This window comes from Trichosurus vulpecula, chromosome 5 (assembly GCF_011100635.1).
Source record: "Trichosurus vulpecula isolate mTriVul1 chromosome 5, mTriVul1.pri, whole genome shotgun sequence".
Classification (NCBI taxonomy): Eukaryota; Metazoa; Chordata; class Mammalia; order Diprotodontia; family Phalangeridae; genus Trichosurus; species Trichosurus vulpecula.
The window spans coordinates 190,198,400-190,217,919 of NC_050577.1; the positions used below are offsets into that span (position 1 = coordinate 190,198,400).

Here is a 19,520-nt window from a genome sequence, read left to right on the forward strand (position 1 = left end):
GGAGAATGAATTCCAAGGTAAGGATTGCTTGTGGGAGGGGAAGGGAAGAGTGTTTTCTGTTATCTCTTCTACCATATCTACATTTTGGGGTCTTTGAGGTGGATGAGAGGCAGAGGATTGGAATGTTTCTCTCATCCTCTTCCCCTGTCTACTCCAGATGGTCTAATAAGACAAAAAGGATCTTACCTGTGATCTCAAATTTTAGAATCCATTTTGACCCAGATTTAAACGTCTGTGAGTTGGAGTTAAAAGACGGTCACTTCTTTTTCATTAGTTTTAAGCAGGAAAACAAAAGAAAGCCAGAAGCAGTTAAATCACATAGATAAAGCACCTATTAACCAATGGACTCTTGGCCAGGAAGTTCTGTCTCTAAATTGCATGGCCATTCTCAGGAGAATGGCTGGAAGTTGTTTTCTCAAGTGGGGACATTTGAAGGAACTGGTGATGTATGTTTAGCCTACAGAATAGAATACTGAAGGGGGAAATAATATAAGCCTTCAAGTATGTGAAAGGGGTGTTTTGTGGAAAAGGAATTAAATGTTCTGTTTAGCCCCAGAGTGAATGCAATGGGAAAGAATTTGCAAAGCCTTGACGATTAGAGCTCTCCAAAAGAGGACTGAAAAGTGGTAGGTCATGCCTCCTTCTAAGTCCACAGGCAAAGGCTGAATGAACACTTGGCCAGGTATGTTACTATGGGAATTATAACTTTTTCCCTTAGGATACTACTTTTGATAGGTAAGGTTTTCTGGGGGAGAAGGACTTCCACTGCACAAAGATCTCGACATGGCAAAGAAAGACCTCAATATTATCAATATAAATATAAGTGAATGTTAATGTTTATATTCTGTATTGGGCAGTATCAGTTCATTTGTTTCCTCAGAAGAAGGTACTTGCAGTTATAAAATTATAGGAAGCAGACATCAAAAAAAGATCACAAAAACTATAAGCCCTCACATTAAGAAATGAATTGCTGCAGTTAATAGTTTAACGGGCTCTGCAGTACTTCTGCAGTTATTGTCTTAACCCAAGCATAGGCCCTACATGTATCACTGCCTTCCTCCTTCAACTGTGTTCCTTCCCTGCTGCTTGCCAACATGCCCAGGTTCCCCATCCTAAAAATATTTTCACTTGCCTAGACCACCTCTTTTCAAGCTTCTATAACTTTCTTCCCTGTCATTGACAAACTCCTAAGAAAATGACTACTCTTACTTCTGCTTCATCCATCCATCCATTCATTCATTCACTTCTGATCCCCTTGCAAAATTTTTTAATCTCACTACTAACACCATTCTTTTACAAAATTAGTGTTACCTTAGCTGCTAAATCCAGTGACATTGTCTCAGTCTTCATCTTCATTTCACTGCAGCTTTTGGAACAATTGTGGACCCCCTTTTTCATTGGTTGTTCTTTTTCCCCTTGGCTTCCATGACACTGATTTCTCTTGGTTTTCCTCCTACCTCTGTAACCATTCCTTCTCAGTCTTCTTCCTTGGTTCATATTTCTTGCCCCCTAAGTGTGGATATCCATCAAGACTTTGTTCTGGACCACTCTATTCATTTGTCACTTTCTTCCGTGGTGATTTCATCATTTTCTCTTGGATTCTGTTATCTGTGTAGCTACCCCTGGCTCAAAATCTATATATGCAGTTCTGTTGAACTTCAGTCCCATTAACTGCCTGTGAGGCATCTCTACCTGGATATTTTACCAACTTCTCAAATTCAGAAAATTCAAAATGACTGAGAACAAAACCCTCAATGTGAACCTCAATCTTTTCTTCTACCTCAGCTTCCCATATCTAGTTTTCAAGTCTTGACAATTCTTCCTTCACAACATTTCTTGCATATTCCCCATTCTCTCTGTTAACATGGCTCTTATCACCACTTTGTTGGTCTATGATAATAGCCTCCAAATTTATTTTCTTCTGTCTCTCCTCCACTTGATCTTCCACACAGCTGCCAAATTAGTCTTACTGTGGCACTTGTCAGTTCAAAAACCTTCATTGGCTCTCTCTGGTCTTTAAAAAAATATACAAACTCCTCAGTCTGGTATCTAAGCCTTTTATAATCAGTCTCCAAACTGCCTTTCCGGCTCATATTAGTTTCCCTTCATGTCTCTTAAGTTCAAGCCAGCTTGAACTCCTGGCTTGAACTCCTCCCCAGACTTAGCATTTCATTTCCTGTCTTTGTTTCCAAAAGCTGTCTCCCATTCCCTGAACATACTCTTTCTTCATTCCTGTGTCTCAGCACTTCAAGGCTCATTTCAAGTATTGACCACCTTGAAGTCTCCTCTGGTCTTGTCATCAGGCTCTCCCTCTTCAGATTACCTTGTACTTACTTATCTGTTTCTGTCAACCTGGTGGAATCTAAATTGTGAACAAGAATAACCCCAGTTTTGCAATAGGGACTGTATGAGGATTAAATTTTATCAATAGATTTGGTTGCTCAGGGATCAGACAGACTTTAATAGATAATTTTTTTTATAGCACCCCACTTGGGACAGCCAGATAATGGGCTGAAAAGTACATATCATAGCACTGTGCCACTGTATTTATTTGCTGATTACAGGAAAATATTTGGGTAAAGCAAAATATAGCTTTATAAGTTCTCCGGAAGTTTTTCTCCTATGCACGTGAAGAACTTTTAAGAATCTCTGAGAGATGCAAGTACAAAAATAACTATTTAACAATCATCTGATTATAAATATGAAGGCATATTTATATGCCTCCTATAAAATAGGAGACATGGGCTTACCAAAAGTGTTTACCATTGTCTAGAAGGGTGCTCCAAATACAGCATACAACTGGTACCTTTAGGTTATTGGGTCCCACAGGTTTGCTTCATCTGTAAAGTATTAGGATTGAGCCAAGTTTCCTTCCAGCTATAACATTTTTATGTTGATTCTGTATTTGGGAACCTTTGGTGACTGCTGAGTAGAACAGGAATGATCCAAAGAAGTCTAAAAGTGCCAGTAAGAGCAGTATGTTCTTACTGTTGCCATATTGTTTCATAAAGAATATTGCTGGTGAGCATCCACAGTTCAGCTGGGCTGGTAAGGGGACTTAATGTTGGAAGAAGTTAGTCTGAAATGACTGATGAGCCTAGAGAGGAAAAGCTTTTGAGAGGTGGGGGAGAAGGGTTGCCCAGATTACTCGTGTCTAATTATTTGAAAGTCTCTCATGGAAAGAGGGATTAAACTCAATCTATTTAGCCCCAAAGGATAGAAGGAATAGTGGGTAGAAATTATAGAACAGAGCACTTAGGCTTGATATAAGGAAAATCTTCTTAATAACTAAAACTGTGAAAGGAGCTGCCTGGGAACCCCTTAAGCAGAAGCTGGATAAATATTTGTCATTGATGCTGAGAAAAGGAGATAATCCCTGTTTAAGTATAAATTGGACTAGATAGTCTCAAAAGTCGCTTCCAACTCCCAAGATTCTATGAGATTTTTCCCTTTACAGATAACTTTGTGCAAGGCCTAATAATTCTCACAGGAAAAAATATATAGAGGTGAATAATGTAAATTTCCACTGTTTGTTATGTGGTTTGCCTTTTTCATGCAGTTATGGTCAAGCTATTTTTTCTCTATTACAAGAGAGGGTTCAGTTGGGATTCAGGTGTGTGTTAGTGGCAAGGTGCATATTATAAAATGACTACTGCTTTTTTATTAATATTTTTTAAATAGGAAGGGGAATTCTGCAGTGCTTTCAGTTATACTGGCATTCTGGTAACATGACTACGAATGGCACTTCAGTGGTGTAAAAGATGTTATCAAGGAAATGTATGATCTGAAAAGAAGGTGGATCAGTTGTTTAACAAGAGTGAGGGCTAACAAATAGGTAAATTTGTGTTTTGCACTTGCTGTTGATGAAATGTTAAAATGCCTACAAGGCCTCAGATCCTCTATATAATATTGATAAGACTTGGTTAACATCAAACAGTTTGAGGAAGTGTGGATTAGTTATTATTTGCGTTAGTGGAATGAGTATCCATGGTTCCAGATTATGAAGAATTATTGAAAATTTGGCCTATCATATTCATAAACCAACCATTAATATTCTAGAATTTTGCCATGAAAGTCAGATACTGTATCTCACAGTCATAGACAGTTCTGCTACTAACTGTATGAGTGACATATAACTTTGTGGTCCTAATAGCAATTCGTGCTTCTCTCTGGTTGTCTTTGACACCTGTGCCTTTAAGTTACTAACTCCCTATAGCACATGTATCCAAGATAACATAAAGAAAAGGTATAATTAAGTGATATTTTGAGGTCGTCCAGGTTTATTCTTTTAAGTGTTATATTTTCCTCCCAGCCTTATTCTTGCATTTTCTCTTATTTATTGAACTGAAGAGAAAACATAAAATAGAAAGCTTTTTCTCTAGAAGCTTCCGTGAAAGAAATGGAATTACTGCAAGAGGAAAATGAATTAAGATGAGAAATTTGTTATCTTGATTCTCAACTTGAAAATGACTAGGAAAGGGAACGCACATTTATTAAGCACCAACTGTGTGTGATATACTAATTGCTTTTCAAATATTTCATTTGATAATAAATTTTGTTATTACTGTATTTCATGAGTAATAAGATTCCAAGTAGATTGAATTACAATGGTATGCTAATTACTTAGGATAAAGTAAAATAATTAAATTTATTGACTTTAAATTTTACAACTTTTTACATATGGGGAAAAAATCTTAGAAAATATGTCCTTTTTGCCACAGTCACTTATTTTATACAATTTGTCATTGAATTCATAAGAATTTTCATACATTTTCTTCAGCACTAGGAGGACCAGAATTTAAGAAAACCTTGAAGGATGCAGTGGCATTAATTTATGCAGTGCATTTTTTTAAAAAATCCATAAGGCCAAGAAAATTGAGTTAAGATGAAAATGTTTATTTCAAAGTAAAATTGTAACAAAATTTTACATCATTTGACACACCTGGTCCTTGTAATGTTAATTCTTCATATAAAACCACACTTATCACATTGGATATTAACCATAACTTTGACAACTAGTTAATTTTTCCAAGTCTATCCTTAATTATAACCTATAGGTTTTCCATGGGGTTTAAATCAGGTGAGTTCCCAGGCCACTGAAGCATGTTTTTCTCCTTCTCTTAGATAAATTTCTTAATGTTTTTTGTGGCATGATACAAGATTGTTGCTGCATTCTTTTTCTATTTGAGAATTTATGTATTTCTAGAACAGTTCTGCTTCTTTGTTCCAGAGTTGTTCAGAGTTCCAGGCCTACTAAAAGTCAGTGTCTAAAATATTTTTTGCAGGTGGATGTTACAGTCAGATGAAAAAGTTTGAGAATCACCTAGACTTATGCTGATAGTAATTTTGGTGTATTGCTTTGAATGAAAAAGTGAGTTTCATCAGTAAAAAATTACTTTTCCAATCTTCAGTACTCCAGCTTTTGTATTGTCTTACCCATGACAAGTGCTTTTTCTTTATAACAGCAGTAAGTAATTTTTAAAGAAATTAATCTTCTCATTTTTTCTATTTCAAGAAGCTTCTAGGCTCTTAAATATTCTTCACATTGTAGAGAAATCAGTAACAACTCTCCCAGATGCTAGGTCCCTCTGAAAGTCTTTGTTTGTTTCTTGAGGCTGTTTTACAACAATAGATATTTTTTGTTTGCAGCCATACTTTTTTTTTGTACTTTGGTGAGACATCCTGTTTCATTGTATGTTTGAGTGACCAGACTTTCCCATACTAACAGCTACTGCAATGTCTCTAACACTCATTGAAGTATACTTTAAGAGCCACATCTTCTGCAGATTTCCTTGGAGTAATATCCATTCTTAAAAATGACAGAATTAGAATCAACAGGAGAGCACTGTTGGAGGTTGAGGGGTGGTGCACAAAAACATACAGTCAGCTAACTTAGGTGACAAAACCAGTTGAGTCAGGAGGCACACACAAAATATAAGAATAAGTATACACCTGTGATTTGTTACAGGGAACTAATTCAGAGGGGATGAAACACCCTCTACCAATGAAGACCAGCATCCTTTTTTCTGAAACAGTCTTAAGATAGTTGCCCAGGCCACTAATAGTAGTAAAATGACTTGCCCAACCAGGGTGACACAGCCACTATATATTAGACACAGAATCTGAACTTTGGTCCTCATGGCTTTTGGAACTTACTCTTTATATGCTATACCTCCACACCCCACAAAATAAAACCATGTCAATTATTTTTTCAAAAGTAATTTGTATACCAGGGCAGCTAGGTGATAGAGTATCAGGCCTGGATGTAGGAAGATCTAAGTTCAAATTCTGTCTCTGTGTAACCTTGGGCAAGCCACTTAACCCCTGTTTGCCTCAGTTCCTCATGGGGGCACACTGGAGAAGGAAATTGCAAACCATTCCAATATCTTTGCCAATAAAGTCCCATGGACCATAGGGTCATGAAGAACTGAACAGGATTGAATGACTTTGTATACCATTGTATCACTATCTCACTATCGTTTATTCTATCCCTTAACTTGTTAGAAAAGACCCTTCTGGTTCCTTAACTGATTGCAGAAACATAAGTCACAAATGATCTGATCAGAGAGTTTAATTCTACCTGAGCAATATTGCTTCGTGCCTAGTTAACAAAGAAGCACAGGTATAAAGACTGTTAAGAATTTTCTTTTAAAAAAAAAAAAAAGAATTTTCTTCGAAAAGATGTATAGAGTTAAGGCACAGTTTACAGTTAATAGAGAAACATGGCTCTGTTAATAGCAGGGCGGCTCCTTTTTGATACTCTTGAAGTTTGGTAAGGAGGACGTGTATCTTAACTACATTGTTTTCAGTAAACCACTAAAATCTAACATATCATTTCTAGAGCTTTTACTTTCTCACTTTTTGTTAAGTTGAAAGACTGTTAACTAATCAGAAGTCAGTATATGGTCACAACACAATCCCCTAGAAAGAATACTGGTAATAATGGGTACGATAAAATCTTAATTGAATTTGAATAGAATTGATGATAATGCAATATTTTTTGCTTTTTTAATGTGGAAAGTCCAGTTTGTATTAAATCGCAACTAAAGTCTGAGGAAGGAAATTTTTTTTTTGGCATATTTGACATTTTGTCAGCATTCTTAATGCTAAATAGACTAAGTTTAATGAGAGAATTATCAACTCTATAGTTTATTCTTTAGGTAGCCTGACATCATAAAAACATGTAGAACTGAATTCAATATTGCATTTAGAATCTGAGAAATAGGCTTTATGTTGACCATAACAATTATGTCTACTAGATTCAAGATACTTGTATAGAGGCCAAATTTTTAAAATAAAAGGAGGCTAGACAGCGGTTTAGGTGATGAGGTCATTTTTATGAATAACAACTAGGAGTTTGATGTATTGCAAGCTCATTATGAGTCAGTATTGGTAGGTCATGGCCAGATAGGCTAATGTGTTCTTAGCTTGTGTTAAGCATAGTATCCAGAAAAGAGATTTTAATAACAATGTACTCTGTTCTAATCAGACCACATCTAGAAAATTATTCCATTTTGAAGACCACATTTTAGGAAGAACTAAAGAAGGCCCTGGAGATAGGGCCATATGAAAATAAGAAACTAGGGATTTTTAGTCTGGAAAAGAGAAGATTTGGTAGGTTTGGTAACCAGTCTATAAGTATTTGAAGTGCTGTCAAGTGGGAAGACTTGGCTCCAGAGGGCAGAGGTAAAAGTAGTGGGCAAAAGTAATGAGATATAAATTTAAGTCTGACATAAGGAAAGAAACCTTTACAGCTATCCACAAGTAGAAAGACCTGCCTCAGAAAGTAGTGTATTACTTCTCTGTGGTAGTCTTCAAACAGGCCACTTAGTTGGGCAGATAAGAGTGAGTGAATACTTCTTCCATATATATTAGACTAGATTAACTCTTAGAAACCTGTTTAGAGTAAGACACATGAGGAAAGACTTAATATCTTCGGTATGCCAATCTGGAAAGAAAGTACATATTCTACATCCTAAATCCTAATTATTTAAATTGACTTGATTTCATCATTTTGGTACTCATTTAAAAATTTAACTGATAACAGTTTTGTTCTCCAAATTAATTACCATTCAGAAGCATGGTCATCAACTGGAAGACAGAATTGCCAGTGACCTTTTTGACTCTGCTAATCATTCTGGCCATATATCCTCTAGGAAGTAGAATCCAGTTTATCTGAACTCCAAATTCAAAATCCTGGACAAATCCATACACCTGAAAAAGAATTACTAACAATTACGGAGACAACAATGTGTTTTATAGTGTGCTTTTAACAAAAGTTATGAAAGATAAGGATTCTAACAGTGAAGGCACTTTAAGAGGATAACTGATTTTATTTTATTTTTTAGGTTTTTTCCCCCCTTAACTGACTAAAACATAACCTGTGAAAATGGGGCGGAGATCTACATCATCCACCAAGAGTGGGAAGTTCATGAACCCCACTGACCAGGCTCGTAAGTATGCACTATATGGGATTGTGAAGCAAAGATTTACAGATACTGAGTCTGTTTTATCTCAGTTTTATTAGTAGAACAGCTAAGTGAGGAAGATCTAGTTCAGGGGTGGAGAACCTGCAGCCTTGAGGCCATATGTGGCCCTCTAGGTCCTCAAGTGCAGTCCCCTTGGACTGAATCTAAACTTCACAGAACAAATCTCCTTAATAAAAGGATTTGTTCCGTCAAACTTGGATTCTGTCAAAAGGCTGCACCCAAGGACCTAGAAAGCCACATGTGGCCTTGATGCCACAGGTTCCCCACCCCTGGTCGAGTTATTTAATTTGCCAAGTTATTTAGTTTCCCTCAATTTAAACTTTTTGACTTGAAAGTGGAGGAAAAAGTTACTATCCAAAAGACTTTTTCCTTTAATTATACTGCATAAATGGCAGAGCTAAATGTGTGTGTGTGTGTGTGTGTGTGTGTATACACATACATACAACTGTATATGGCTAAATTTGTATGTATATTTATATACATATAATTAAAGTTCTCTGGATCTTGGGAATTTTGAAGGACTCTTTCAGATCAGTGAGCCTTTCTTTTGATAATACTATGGTACATAGCATGTATTTTTTAATTTGTTTCAGTTTGATGCATCAGATATACTTTATTCATAGTAGTTTTTGTAATATTCTAATTCTAATAAAGACTTAGGATTTTAATCATAGCCTTAAAACATAAAGTACTAAGAAGTCCTTAAGTTATTTAGTGGCTTTTTTGTGTCTTATTTTTATTATTGAAAAAAATAACTTAAAATATGGTCTTTGGGGGAAAATGCTTTTAGGCACTGAAAATGTAGACTAGTAGAAATTGGCATAAAGAAGGAAATGCTGATATTCAGGATTTTATATTATATTTTCTTTTCTTTCTTTCCTTTACAGGAAAAGAAGCCCGGAAGAGGGAATTAAAAAAGGTATGATTTTTTTTCCTCCCTAGAAATAACTGCTCACATTATAGAACCAAGCAGCATTGTTTAAAAAAGTATTAACGTCTAATAATCAACTGTTTCCAAATCCAAATTTACAGTAATTTACCTTTTTAAGAAATTGATTATCTCTTACATTGGTTTCCTCCTTATTTTACAAAGTAAAAATATTTTGTTAGGAGTTAAATTGATTTTGCCTTTCAAATACATGTAAAATCTTTCCTGACCCATATCTTTGTTTTTAAACCATCCCACTCACCCAAGGAGAAACATAAGTAGTACAAAATTAACACTCGACTGTTTATATTATGAATGAGTGTGCAAAAAGCTTTCGTTTTCAATTAGAATTTTTAAAAATTGAAGGAAAATTTCTTGGTACAAATGTCCTATGTGGCCTTTGCTATAATTTGTAACAAGGCTTTTTGGTTTAGGAAAACTAAGTTTTCTATTGTTTCTTATTTTAGACTCTCCATGATTTTGAAATCTCTTACTACTAGGTTTGTAATATGAAAGTCTTCTTAAGAAAAATGAGATTCATTTTATGAATTTATACAGTAGACAGTTGATAAATGTTAGATGAATAAAACAAATAATTCCCTACTATATGTTCATATTGTAAACCAATTAATGAGAATTAAATCAACTAAAGAAACTTTTTTCACCAAAAATGATTGGTAATCATTTTAAGTTGTCTTAGAATTCATCTGCAAACTGTATTGAAGATACAGCTGCACATAAGGGTTATATATTAAAATAACATTACAGAAATCTACTAAAGACCTAACAGGAATTTTAAAAATATTTTTCTTTTAAAAAAATTACGTTTTTAGCTGAACTTTAAACCTGTTAGAATAGGTGAGCAGAAACTTAGATGAAAACCACAATTTAGTTTTAATGGAATTGAAATAAAAGTTTTTTTTAAGTTCAATACTTGGAGTTTCTGCCATCCTTTAATGTTCTTAGAATAAGAAACAACGAATGATGGTACGAGCTGCAGTACTAAAGATGAAGGATCCCAAGCAGATTATCCGGGACATGGAGAAATTGGATGAGATGGGTAAGTAAGAGGATGCAGAAGGGCTAGATTTTTGAAGAAGAAGGCCCCGTTTTCTATGTGAATCCTTTGGTTTATTGAGTCTTAGGGTAGTTTGTGGAAAGTTGTACGAAGACTTTACAGTTAAAAAGTAGTTATTCTTAAAGAAATAATTGTTGATATTTATGCTTCCTCAAAGAAATTAAACCTGTTTCTCTGGAGAGAGAATAGCATATACTTGGTTGTTAGAGACCATTTATTTCTAACGATTTTTTTTTTGGTGAAAATTATGTAATCAAAGAAGTCACAGCTTTTGATTTGTGGTGCAGTAGAAACTGCTGAATTTGAATGGAAGGACCTGGATTTAAAATAATGGCTCATCCACTTACAACCTTTGTGGCTTAACAACTCAGGGCCTTAGCTCCATCTATAAAATGAAGGGGTTGCAAATGATGATCTCTGAGGTTCCTCCTAGCTCCAAATCTATGATTTCTAAAATCTGACCTATGAACCATATAAAACCCAAAAAAGCGACCCTTTTTAAGAAATAATAATTTTTTTTTTCTTCCATCAGAGTTCAATCCAGTACAGCAGCCACAGCTAAATGAAAAGGTGCTAAAAGATAAGCGAAAAAAACTTCGTGAAACTTTTGAGCGCATTCTCCGACTCTATGAAAAGGAAAATCCAGATATCTACAAAGAACTTCGAAAGTTAGAGGTGGAATATGAGCAGAAGAGAGCCCAGCTCAGCCAATACTTTGATGCTGTAAAGGTAACCAAGTTATTGGTTGTGGTTTTTTTTTTTTTTTTATGAAGAAAAACTTCAAAACCAGGTAGTTTTAAAAAAATAGGACTTTCAACTTCAAATTTTTTAATGAAACAACATTATGGACTATGTGAGTTTTATTTATATACTCTATTGGTACAAATAATATTTGACTATATTTGATAGAGATGTTGGATGGTGGTAGGGAAGACTAAAACCTAACTATGAATTTCTATAAATAGATATATTACTTACAACCACTATTTAAAACAAACAACAGATTGCCCAGTTGTTGAACACTAGATTAGGTGTTGAATGTAAATTGGAACAAAAAATTTCAGGAAAGGTGACAGCTTTGCAATGGGGAGAGAATGGTGTTAGGTTTAATAAAACTTAGTGGTACGATAAAAAAAAGATCAGTGAATTAAGGTGTTTTGTAGCAATCCTCTGGCATAGGGTAGTCCCTCCTAGGAGGAAAAACAAGTTGGTGGTAGACAAAAGTATTATTTAGAGGACACAGCCATGTTATCCTTTGAAAAATATTATTGTCAATATTTTTCCAAGATCATGTTCTAGAGGTAGTCTCAAGACCACCAGATATAGTCTTGTAACAAAAGGATTATTCTATACTTGCTGATTCTGTAGAACATGATCACAGATTATTCTTTATGATAACTAAGTTAAGTCTGTTCTTATGTAATTTCATCCCTTAGTTTTATGCTGTTATAAAATTTTACAGTATCCTTTTCCTGTTTAACCAGAATATTAAATTGTATTCACTCAAGTACAAGGTATTTCATCATCATTTCTATTTTATTTCAAACAAATCACAACCGAAAAAGGTAGAATTAAAAGAAAGATTTGACCATTTAGATTATTTGGTTGAAAAGAGAGATGTCTTTATTTTGGAAAGTTATTGGTGTTACTCATTTAAGATTGTATATTGTACAGATTATTGCTGTTATTGTTTTCATATTTACATTTGAGTAGAAATTAATCCAGTTTTTAAAATAACTGATTTGGTATTCCTGTATGAATGTGTCCCCTTTTTTTTTTTACATTGAATTACCATCTACTTTTTTCTTTTCCAGAATGCTCAACATGTTGAAGTGGAAAGCATTCCATTGCCAGATATGCCTCATGCTCCTTCTAACATCTTGATCCAAGACATCCCATTGCCTGGTGCACAGCCACCCTCTATTCTCAAAAAAACCTCTGCCTATGGGTAAAGAAGCATCATTATAGTTAAATAGCAGTTGTTAAGCACTAAATAATCTCCCAAATGCAGTGGGTAGAGAGGGAATTAAAAATAATATGTATGTTTGTGGTGTTTGACCCTCAGCAGTGTACTGGTATACATAAAATAGTAAGACCTAGAGGAAGACCTATGGCATGTGGGCTACCTTCCTCTGGAGAATTTATGGTGGAACAATGGACAAGAATCCTACATGGTAAAAAGGCATGAATGAGTTCCACTCTGCAATAAAGAAAGAGTGGGGTAGAGAAGCCGTGCTGCAAAGTGAAAAAAGCTCTCTACCTGGAACCTCACCCTGTCTCTGATAACGGTCCCATGACCATGGCAAGTCACTTCATCTCTCTGCACCTCAGTTTCCTTATCTATAAAATAGAGATAATAGGTGTTTGTGAGGCTCAAATGAGATAAATAGATGTAAATTGGTTTGCAAAGCCACATAAATATTGCTGTTATTATTACCCGTATCAGTAAGTTCATAGATCCATTGAAATATTCCTAAAGTATGTGTAGACTTGAGCCTGAAGTTCCCCAAAGTTCTAGAACTAAAAGGGAGCTAAAAAATTGCAGAATCCCACCCTGTGATTTTTACAAATGAGGAAACTAGAGCCCAGAAGAGATATTTAATTGTCATGATCACCAAACTAGTTAGTGACAGACTTGGAATAAACACTGGCCTCCTGGGTGCATTGCCCCTTCTACTACAGCACACTGGTTCTCAGGAAGGAATCCCTTGATTACATGTGAAATATGGAATCCCTTGGTATTTGAATAGAACATAGATAAAAATCAGTAAAAATGTTTTCTTCCCAGACCTCCCACTAGAGCAATTTCTATACTTCCTCTTCTTGGACACGGTGTTCCTCGTTTGCCTCCTGGAAGAAAGCCTCCTGGCCCACCCCCGGGGCCACCTCCTCCCCAAGTTCTGCAGATGTACGGCCGTAAAGTGGGCTTTGCACTAGAACTTGCCCCTCGTCGGCGAGAGGAGGATATTTTATATAGTCCAGAACTTGGTAAGATGTCAGCCACTTTTGCATCTTGTTTTTCATTGTCATCAGATAGCATTTGTTGAATAGTTCTTAAAATATGCCTTGTTGAATATTCATTTTGGTTCATTTCAATGAAAAAAGTTACAGAATCATAGTTTAATAGATTTAGAGCTAAAAGAGAACTTAGATGCAGCTAATCTACCTGTTTGATTTTATAGATTAGTAAGGCTGGATAGCTTAAGTGACTTTCCCAATGACATACAGCTACGAAGTAGCAGGCTGGAATTGACCCACATCCTCTGCCACAATCACCCTGCTGAACCATGTATTTGTTAGGTGCCCATTTACAAGTAAAGCACTGGTAGGCACTGGAGATATAAAGACAAAAAGTAAATAGGCCCTGTCCTTAAAGTTTAAAATCGAATGCCACTTAAATATATCTTTAAAATATCTCTATCTGTTTGTAGAGAAAGGCCAAACCTGTGGTTTTATTAGCATAGAGGGAACTCCCCAGCAGGGGAAACTCAAAAATCTGATTGGCACCTACTCAGGAATTCTAGTTTTAGAGAGTTGCCTGGAAAACTTAGAGGTTAAATGATTTGCTCAAGGTCACACATACATACCCTGAAAGTGTCAGCAGTAGAACATAAACCCAGGTGTTCTGCTCTCTATCCAGCACCCCACTCTGCCTTTCAATAAATACCAGCTGGTCATGATAGCACACACTTATAGGCTGCCACTGGGGAGACTGAGGCTGGGGGATTGCTTGAGTTTGTGAGTTCTGAGCTACAGTAGGACTAAAGCTGATTAGGTATCTGCTCTAAGTCTGGTGCCATTATAATGCCAGAAGTAGAAAGCCATCAGGCTACCTACAGAAGGGTGAACTGTCCCATGTCAGAAAAATGAGCAGGTTAAAGCCTCCATGGTAATCAGTAGTGGTATTGGGCCCATAATTGGCCCTTGGCCAAGTTAGGGGGACTATGTGTATACACATATGCTTATATACATACAAGAATATACCCATCATCAAATATATGCATTTTTCTACCTTAGAGACCATATTGTCTTACTATTTTATCATAGCTAGTGTTACATATGTAAGTGCCATTATGGTGATAATAAGAAACAAATCCCTTGGTAGAGTTCCCAAATGATTTCATAGCACTTCTTGAATACTCTTATGTGTTGAAATTTATCATTTCCATTAACATTCACTGCATCATAGGGATCATAGGGTCATTGTAGGCAATCAATGAGCAATAATTTATTAAGCATCTGTACTATACAAAATGGTTCCTTTCCTCAAGGAGCTTACATTTTATCCAGGAAAACACATGCAAATACAAGGGAGTTGGGGAGAGGAGTGAGGGGCCAGGTGCAAGTAGCTGGGGGAAAGGAAGAACAGCTGCATGTAGAAGTGGCACTTGGAACTGAGTTTTTACGGAAGGTGGAGATTCTAAGTGGCAGAAGCAAGAAGGGAGTGTATTTGAAGCATAAGAAACAGCCTTTGCAAAGACAGGAGATGGAGTGTCATGCATAAGGCATAGCAAGGAAGTCATTTTGACTAGATCATAGAGTGGATGAAAGGGAATAATGTGTAATCCTAAAATGGAAGACTGGAGCCAACTTGTGAAGAGGAGCTTTAAATGTCAAACAGTAGTTTTTGATTGATCCTGAAGGTAATACTACTGGAGTTTATTAAGCAGGGAAGTAACTTGGTTGGACTTGTGCTTTGGGAAAATCCTTTCGCAGCTGTGTGGAAGATGTATTGGAGTGGGGAGAGCTTTGAGGCAGAAAGATCAATTAGGAAGGCTATGACAGCAATGTAGGTTAGAGGGCCTGAACTAGGGTGGTGACTGAAAGTGGGGGGAAAGGGGATAGATATGGAAGCTCTTATAATGATAAAATTAAGCTTTAACAATTGACTGAATTTGTGGATTAAAAGAGTGTGAAGAGTTAAGGATGACCCCAAGATTGTGAACAAGGAATGTTGGTGCCAATGACAGAAATAGAAAGTTTGAAAGAGGGATAGGTTTGGGGAGAAAAAGTAATGAGTTCTGCTTTTGATACGTTAGTGTGAGATGTTTATGTTACATTCATTTTAAATGCCTTGACTGATATACACTTGTTGCTGCGTGGTGGCAGGACTAAAGCTCAGGAGTCATCTGCAAAGAGATGATACTTGAACCTATAAAGTCAGAAGAGAGCCCATGATTAAATCTAGGCACACCAGTAACTGGGGGCTCTGCCATGGAGGGTGATGTAGCAAAGTAGCCTGAAAAAACTTGAAAATGATCACATAAGAAGAGAAACCAAGAAGGAACATAAAAACTCATGAGAAGAGAGTGTTCAGGAGGAGAGGTTGTTCAACAGTGTCATGCTTTAGACTTTAGGAAGGATGAGGACTGAGAAAAGACCATTACTTGGGAAAAAGTAAAGTAAAAAAACTTACTGATAATAATCTTTACAACATTTTACATCTGTAAAAAATATGCAGCCTGTCCTCCTTTTGCTACAGTCAGTTTGTTTTACATGATTTGGCCTTGAGGTCAGTAGATTTCAACACATTCTTTAATTTTTTATTATGAAACCACACATCACATTGGATATTAAGTTTACCTTTGATGAACAATCCAGTTTTTAAAGTTTAGACTTGATTATAGTTGATAGGTTTTCTCTCGGGGTTAAATCAGGGGATTTCCCAGGCCATTGAAGCATTGTTTATCTCCTTCTCTTGGACAAATTTCTTAATCTTTCATGATTTCTAAATTTGGAGATTTCTTTAATTCCATAACAATTCTGCTTTGTAGTATATTTATCAGAGTTCATCATTGCCTCAATGGGGGAAAGACTTTCAGGCCTACCAGAAGTAAAAAAAAGAGTCTCAAACTTTTTGTTTCTTGGATATTTTACAGTCTGATTGTGGAATCATAGATATAGAGCTCGAAGGAATCTTAGATGACTTTTAGTCCAACATTAATTTTACAAATGAAGAAATTCAGACTAAAGAGTCACTGAGAAGGTCTCAAGACCCTGACTTGTCCAGGGTCACTGTGCTTATAAGTGTCATAAGTTAGAATTTGAACTCAGATCTTTCTGACTGTGAACCCAGCATTCTGTCCACAGTGCCTACTCTCTGGTGAAGATACAGAGATCTTACAGGCTCACTGGAACTTCTGACAATGGTTTTGATATAACATTGAATGAAAGAGTGAATTTCAGTAAAAGTGATGCTTTACCAGTTGTCAGTACTCCAGTCTTCGTAGTGTCTTGCTCATTCATGACAGGTGCTTTGTCATAGCAACAATTAGTAGCTTTCAAAGAACTAGTCTTTTCCCCCCAATTTTAAGAAGTCTACACCACACTGTAGAGGACTTAGAAACGATACTCTTCCACTTGCTAAGTCTCTGAAGGTTTTTGCTTGTTCCTGAGAATTAATTCAGTTGTTTTGAAGCACTTGATTGGGGGGATAGTAGCAAGGGGTTTCAAGATATAGCAAAAGGGAAAAGAGGAAACTAAAAGTGAATGACCTCTTATTTTTTCCCCAAAATGAGATCTCCTAAGAAGATAGGGAAGATAATTGGGTTCAAATTTTGAGAAGATTTAAAATAGCACCTTTGGGTGGTGTGGTAGGGAATCAGTTAAGAAAAAATAAATTATTGTCTTGCTGTAGTGAGAGTACAATTGAGGCTAGATAACCTAAATTTCTAGTGCATCTCTTCAGCATGATTTCATGACTTCCTCTAGCGGGTGAGTAGGAGTCAATAAGGTAGATGATGGGAGTAATTTGTGTTTCTGTTTTGGCGAGGCATTAGTAGCAATAGAATGAGGAGAAGGAAGTTGAGAATAGAGAAGATTGGGAAGGGAGGAATCCAGATCAGGGCTAATGACCTGGAAGAGTACTGAGGGATGAATGTACTGGATGTGCAGGCGAACAGGTTTTTGAGGAATGAGAATATAAGAAGACATGGAATGATAGCTAGGAGGTCATAGTTATATTAAGGAATTTCAGCATTCTTAATCACAGATGTGGAATACTTGTGGATGACAGAAAGATAAAGGATGGGACCATCTCTGTGACTGTGATGCAGGAAAGAAATAGGTCATGGGAGTTTAGATTGAGGATTAGAGAGGCCAGAGTGTTTCAACACATGTTGAAGTTTCCTGGAATAAAAGCAAGAAGTAGGACAAAAGAGAATATAATCTAGGTGCAGAATTCCTTGATAAATGAGAGAGAATGACCTGAAGGCCAGTAGATAACCTGCCACCCTTATCAGGTTTGGTGATATATTTAGATAGAGTGAACCTCAAAGAATGAGATTGCTGAGTGAGGGCAGCAGAGAGTTTGTAAGTGGAAATGAGGAGCAAGGACCAACTCCTAGAAACAGTGGATCAGGGTTGGGAAAAACGTGCAGCAAATACTAGAAAAAGAGGACCAGAGATGCAGCACTTTCTGGGAGGAGCCAGGTTTCCATGAATACCAGAAGATGGAAGGAGCAAGAGAAGAAATAGTTTAAAATGAAAAGCACTTTGTTAATGATGGAGAGCACAGTAGAAGGGGCAGGCAGAGCACAGGACGTGTGAGAAGAGGGTTAGTGATGCGTTGAATGTGATGGGGGTGCAGGAATGGAAAGTGGGGGACAAGATGTGGAGAGAGGTCCCATAAGCTGCCCTCCTTCGTTGGAAAAGACATACTTTCATTGATTTATTACTAATTATTGTTCTGGATTCCATCTAGTGCCATATTTTCAATAGACTTTAGTGTCTTGTGAATTGCTGCTATTTAAATCCTAAAAATCTTCCAAGATTTTATTTAAAACTAATTGGGAATGAGATTATCATGATGTCTATGTGAATGAGGAGCAGACCACTTGATAGAAGTATTTTAACAAACTAATTACATAGGTTGTATTGTATCCTAAATAATGGTATATTTCTCTATATTCTTATTTAGTAAATTGAAGAAAACTTACTTGTTCTATCCTTCCCTTCTTTTTCAGCTCATCGAGGTCATGATGATGATGCTTCCAGCACCAGTGAAGATGAAGGTTATCCTGAAGACATGGATCAAGATAAACATGATGACAGCAGTGATGACAGTGATACAGACAGGTCAGATGCTGACAGTGAAGGAGAGGAGTTCATGCATCGTGATGATGAAGAGAGAGAGAACAATGAGGACAAAAAGTCAGGTGTGTGCAAAACTAAAGGTGCTTTGGAAAAATCTCTAAGTTAAGAAAGTCTGCATATAGTTTGCTTTATAATGAAATAATATCTATATTTGGGGAAATTGAATAGCATAGGGTAATGTAGTACCCTAGTTAAAATTAGGTACAAAAGAAGAATAACTGCGTGAATTTTAGCACTCCAAGCTTTGCATTGATGAAAAAATTCAGTTACATTTCCAGATTTGAAGATCCATGGGCTTTTGTATCCTGACAAGATTTATGGTGACTTCAAAGAGCAAAGAAACATGGGGGAGGGCGTGGTGTGTTAAACATGTATGTGCATACATGGGTGTGCAGCTAGTTCTCTCTTATGCCTAGAAGTGGCATTCTAGGGTAAAGAGCAGTTATTGGCCCTTAGTTTTGTATCAAGGGAAAAGTTTAGAAGCAAATAGCAGCTAAGTATCTCTGACCCTGTGAGCAAAGCAGGATATCAACTCCAGCATCTCCTAGTCTGAAGCCTGCAGTGGAATTAACTAGGGTAGCAGTCCCCTGTCAGATGAGAGCCTACAGTTCTGTTGTTCAGAGCCTTCAGAGCTTCCCAGCTGGCTTACAATATTTGAGTCCATCAGCAGTCTGCTGAAACATCCAACTAGTTACAGGCCTTCAGTATTTTTGCTCACATCCAAAACTGAGTCAGGAACTTGCTGAGTTCAGACCAAGAGGGCAGTGATAAGATCTTACTTCACCACTTTGAGAACAGTGAAAGCTTGCAGTTCTCGAGCCTGAACTGTTCCTGAGATCCTGGAATAACACCGCATATTGTACCCTAAAGAAGCAGCAGAAAGACCCAAGAAGGCAAAACCTCCCCACCCAAAAGAAAGTACAGCCCTAAT

At 36.6% G+C, this 19,520-nt stretch overlaps 1 protein-coding gene across 6 annotated transcripts in view; it reads left to right on the forward strand.

The window, feature by feature from the left end:
- The window catches only part of WBP11 (WW domain binding protein 11), a 32,152-nt gene that overhangs the window by 3,082 nt on the left and 9,550 nt on the right, over positions 1 to 19,520 (forward strand). For 4 of the 6 annotated variants that reach the window (XM_036760864.1, XM_036760859.1, XM_036760860.1 and 1 more), the window contains 7 exons: positions 8,349 to 8,453; positions 9,377 to 9,408; positions 10,384 to 10,477; positions 11,028 to 11,224; positions 12,310 to 12,443; positions 13,284 to 13,483; positions 18,460 to 18,651. In XM_036760864.1, coding sequence (XP_036616759.1) covers positions 8,390 to 8,453; positions 9,377 to 9,408; positions 10,384 to 10,477; positions 11,028 to 11,224; positions 12,310 to 12,443; positions 13,284 to 13,483; positions 18,460 to 18,651 — 913 coding nt within the window. In that variant the 5' untranslated portion in view covers positions 8,349 to 8,389. Of the gene's footprint in view, positions 1 to 3,681; positions 3,836 to 5,285; positions 5,372 to 8,348; positions 8,454 to 9,376; positions 9,409 to 10,383; positions 10,478 to 11,027; positions 11,225 to 12,309; positions 12,444 to 13,283; positions 13,484 to 18,459; positions 18,652 to 19,520 lie in introns of all 6 variants that reach the window. The other 2 variants (XM_036760862.1, XM_036760861.1) reach the window with 2 other exon arrangements.